At 31.8% G+C, this 4,709-nt stretch overlaps 1 protein-coding gene across 1 annotated transcript; it reads right to left on the bottom strand.

The window, feature by feature from the left end:
• Positions 1-376: 376 nt before the first annotated feature.
• Positions 377-2,651, bottom strand: LOC134282762 (C-type lectin-like). The gene is made up of 4 exons (XM_062765156.1): positions 2,372-2,651; positions 1,725-1,807; positions 1,515-1,596; positions 377-745 (listed from the first exon to the last, which is right to left on the bottom strand). Exons 1-4 carry the CDS (start codon positions 2,649-2,651, stop codon positions 495-497), a joined length of 696 nt encoding a protein of 231 aa, XP_062621140.1. The 3' UTR covers positions 377-494.
• Positions 2,652-4,709: the final 2,058 nt, after the last annotated feature.

The raw sequence follows: 4,709 nt of genomic DNA on the forward strand, positions 1-4,709 counted from the left end.
AGAATTAAGTGTAATGGAGAGTGAGATTCTCCAGACCTGTCGACCGGTCACACCTACTGTGTGCTTCTTTTCATGAGCGATAAATACAATTTACGAAAGTGAAAATGATTTGGAACTTAATACACCCAAAATCAGCAAATGAATGACATTTTATCTAGATAAAAACAGGGAATGGTAAAAAAAAAATAAATATGATGCGTGTGCATTATTGTAGGGAAAAACTTGATATTGTTTTTCAACTATGAATTCTGAGTTGCACAGTTATTGTAATACCCATTAAACGCTTTTTGCATTTACATGTGTAATTTTTCTCAAGAAAGAAAAATAAAAAAAGATAGTGACAAGAATATTTATTAAAATTATTTTACAAGTACGAATTCTGATTTGCACAGTATTTTTATCATCCGTTTAAGGTTAGTTCCTTTACATGCATGTCTGTCATACAGATTTAGAACACAGAAGAAACGCTTCAATTGCCCAGGTATATTTGTACTTTATATATAAACTTTTTTGCAAACATATGATAAGTTAAAGTAACAGGGAGCATCGTACCACTTCCCTGTTGAGCGTAATATTGCAATACAGTTTTCATCGCCCCACCCATCGTTCGGTTCACCAGGCGCCCACGTAGAGACCAACCGAACAGTAGAGTTATTTCCCGTCCAAATATAAGTGCCATTTGTGTCATGATCGTACCCACCACTCCAAACAAAACAGTTCACAGCTACTCCGCACTCTTCTGAATCTAATGTCAGTGAAAAGAAGAAAATTGTTGAAAGGAAAAGAAAATATTCATCGATCGGAATATTTATCTATAATTAAGCTGCACTTTTCGACGACAATTCAGTGTGTAATGGCATAACAATGAGGAAAGACGTCAATCACCATATGACTCAAGGATTAATTGTATATGATAAACAGGTCATGTGTCGGTCAGAGAAGTTGAGGCAATGATGACCTAAGAGACTGTTGATTTTCTTGTTTCATCAACTTGTTTGTTAATAATATACTTTGTTTTAAAAAAGGTTTTCACGTTTTGCAAGCTCTTGTATATCGAATTAACGGAGAGAATTCAAATTGCAACCTTTTCAATATCAATTGTCGCTTGTGCCTTGTAGTGATTTAATTGTTTTGCTATGAAAGTAGAAAATAACGAAAAGTGATAAATTATCTAAAATAAGATAAACAATACATTTTAAGTAAAGATGATAAAAACAAGGACCACTGAAAATTCCAGAAATGGAAGAGTAAGCACCCCAATACTCTAAAGACGATGAATAAGAGATAAGGAATTGACACTTATTTACGTTGTTGGTTTAATCGGCATGCGGAGATCGGTACTTCGGTTAACATCGTATTAATTGAAATCATTTGCTGCAGTAATCGCAGGTGCTCTCACAAAAAATTCTTCATTGCTTGAAAGCCGTTAGTGCCGAGTAATAGGTCTAAATATACAGCGTTCTAGAGACAAGTGAGGTATCAGACCATTGCTCAAGTATAACAAAGATACAAACCAAAAAGTTTTTCAAAAATCCATGTATTTTCTTCTAAGGAATTTACATCCGTAAGATAAGCATTGTGTCTTTCACACTGAATCTAAAAAGAATAGTTAGTTAATAATTAGTATTCTAATCATAAAACTGCAGATGTATTCAATATTACCCATTACAATAGTAATATTTGATTTTTCTTTGTAAGTTTATTTAAGTTCTATTATAACCCACCTCAGCATCAGACCATGACACTTTTGTTTGATTGAAGTAATTATAACAATATCCTGAATAAAACGTCCATCCAGGATCACAGTCTGAAATAAATATTACTTAATCTTTTAAATTGTCTGTTTTCAAAGCATTAAATAGTACTGCCCTACGTTGAAAGGATGGTTATTTATTTATTTTTATTTATTTATTATTATTATTTTTTTTGCCTTTTTAAAGGAGAAAATGATTTTCAAATGTTTCATTTACATCAACAATTTCATAAAAGCAGAAAAAAATATTTTAAAAATGCTTGAATCTTCTTCAAAATTGCCTAGTCGCTACAAAGTCGCAAAGATGATTTCTACGTTGCGGATTCCAACTTAACTGTAAACGTCGAGACCGGCCCGTCGGATGAGACCGTATAAACCGAGGTCCCTTGTTGCTGGCATGAAAAAGATCCTTCAATTGCCCCGAGTTTCAAGACAAAATTTGTAGATCTACACCTGCAAGTGATGGCGTCTCCAGATGAGTGAAAAATTCTCGGGAGGGACGTTACACAACATACAATCAATCAATCAATCAATCAAAACTGCGTATAAATAAAGCTTCATTTTATATGCATATACGAGTATTGAAAGCATTTTTAGTCTACACTAACAAATACCAACCCACGATTCTCCAGTACCTCCATCCGTCCTGTGGATAAATGAGCGAAGTTTCATATAAATGAGTGTTCAGTAGCTTACACGATTTTGCCACATTGTAGTAGAGGATTCCGGTACAAAGGGGTTCATCCTCAATACACTTCGTAGCACAAGTAATGCGACTTATTCCTTCGAAGTGAGAAAAAACGACGTTAGAGTCTGATGGAAAGAAGTTATTAAAGTAAGACAATCTCTCAAGACTTGTTTCCTGAGTGCTTGCGAAACATTGTGCACAAATTGTCATTAACAGATAAAATAAAACTGTCTTTAAATAGAATCGCTGGATGCCAGTTTTCAACCTCATCTTTTACATGTATCTATACATGTAATAATTAAGTTGCAGTTTGTAATGCATTAAATTCGGCTGCATTAGAACTTTAAACTTATAAACTATTTAAGGGAACTATTAAACCGATCGATCAATACAAAATATTACAGGTAGGGAACAGAATTATCAATTCCTTTAAATAGAAATATTTGATTCAGTTATATTAGCTCTTTATGTAACCAAATTAACAAATTATGATTGTTGGAATTTTTTTTTCTTTTTTGAATATCAAGAATAAATAATGTCACGAAAATGATGAAAAGTATACGGTGTATTTTGATTATTCTCGAAATATTAATTCCTGTAGAATATTGACGAAAAGAATCCGTTTTCAATGAGCTCTAATTAATATTTAATTTGCAAATATTGAAAAACGATATCAATTCTTTATTTAGATGACTAATTTCAATGAAATGTTAGCATATTTTTTTTTCTTCATGCAATAAAACCGAAAATAGTATAAACCAAATAATGCATCCTCTACACAAACGAACTTTAAATGAAAAAACCCAAAAGTGATGTAGCTGGCGTAGTGACAGGCCTCGTTTTGTTGAATTGTTCTCAAAACAATTATTTGCTGTCACGAACAGAGCTTAATTGGATTTCTTGATTTTTTTATTTTATTTTTTTTTTCAAAGGGCTCTGGATTTCATTTTACACACTAGACAGCCCTGTCTTGAAATTAATTTATTGGCTGAAACCATCTATCTCATTATACATCTAAGCAAAAAAAAATTTTCTCAATTACTGCAGCAAAATTAATCTAAGAATCCGGGTATCTGAAAACTTATTTTGTGTTTATGCGATTTCCTTGAATTTGGCAGATCACATTCGTATGTGATTCAGCATACAATTAAAATATGAGTACAGCCATTGATTCAGACAATAATCTGCAACAGTATATGCGAAAAATGCGATTATCTTGAAAATTTACATTCGTATTTAACTACCTACAGAAAATAATAAAATCATTAAGCGTGACCTTTTGCAACCGAGTTCTTAACCCCTTCCATGGCAAAAATTTAAGGCAAAATTTTAGGCGTTACTATACAAATTGATATTAAGATTTCAATGCATTCTTTTCGGGTATTTCTTACAATGTTTGTAGATACCAATGTATATATATATTCAGAAAGCAGGTATTGTGTAGTTTCCGAAAATGATTATAAAAATATAATTTCAGTTGCCATGGCATTCGAAATACATGTACAAAATAATCTTGCTTGAATTTCCATTTATTCAAGAATGGGTTTCATTTTGATTTTCTTTGCTCAGATAAATGTATTTAACAATATTTTATTGTTGTGTTGAAAATTATGAGCATGTTGTATACATTTAAAAAAAAAAAATCCAATTTAAAGTATTTTAGAGAAATGGGGTAGGGTTGGTTGGTACATGTAATCACCAGAATTTAGCATTTTTACATGTAAGATGTTAAAGCCGCATTGATTTCGATAAAGGGAAAATTACTCGAATAGTGCACAAAGTTTAAGTCAAGCTAGCTAAATGCTGGTACAACCAATAAAAAAAAATTCTGTATATTATTTTATCGTAATTATGTTTTTTCTAACGGTGCAAGAATTATTCTGATATTTGCAGTATTACATATAACGAAGTTATGTATGTCTGAACACAATAAACTCGTTTTCAAGTCAGATGCATAGAAATGCGTATATGCGTATAAGGGGTTATTATGTTTTGCTGGATTTTCGAATCAACGTTTTGTTCTATATGAAATATTGAAATAAAAACATCAATTGGCCAATTTTTAAAAGACTTACAGGATACATGTACGTGTATGGTAAAAGCGCATTTCATTACATCATAATACATTGTCTAGGGACAAAATTGCGCCATGTTAAAGGTTAATATAGTTACTCAGAGTACTAGTTATAAGAACTGTATTGTCAACAAAAACTTAAGGTTAATGGTTATTCAGAAATTCACAGGACCAAAAAGATAACAAGGAGCCAT

This window comes from Saccostrea cucullata, unplaced genomic scaffold, assembly GCF_032062105.1.
Source record: "Saccostrea cucullata isolate Sc308-1 unplaced genomic scaffold, CSIRO_AGI_Scuc_v1 ctg17774, whole genome shotgun sequence".
Lineage (NCBI taxonomy): Eukaryota > Metazoa > Mollusca > Bivalvia > Ostreida > Ostreidae > Saccostrea > Saccostrea cuccullata.

What these genes read in the sequence shown, in the direction of transcription:
- LOC134282762 (XM_062765156.1), bottom strand. Translation starts at nt 2,651, where the DNA reads ATGACAATTTGTGCACAATGTTTCGCAAGCACTCAGGAAACAAGTCTT. An exon ending in TGTCATGGTCTGATGCTGAG is followed by an intron (nt 1,597 to 1,724) that starts GTGGGTTATAAT and finishes TATTCTTTTTAG; the next exon opens with ATTCAGTGTGAAAGACACAA. An exon ending in GATTTTTGAAAAACTTTTTG is followed by an intron (nt 746 to 1,514) that starts GTTTGTATCTTT and finishes CACTGACATTAG; the next exon opens with ATTCAGAAGAGTGCGGAGTA.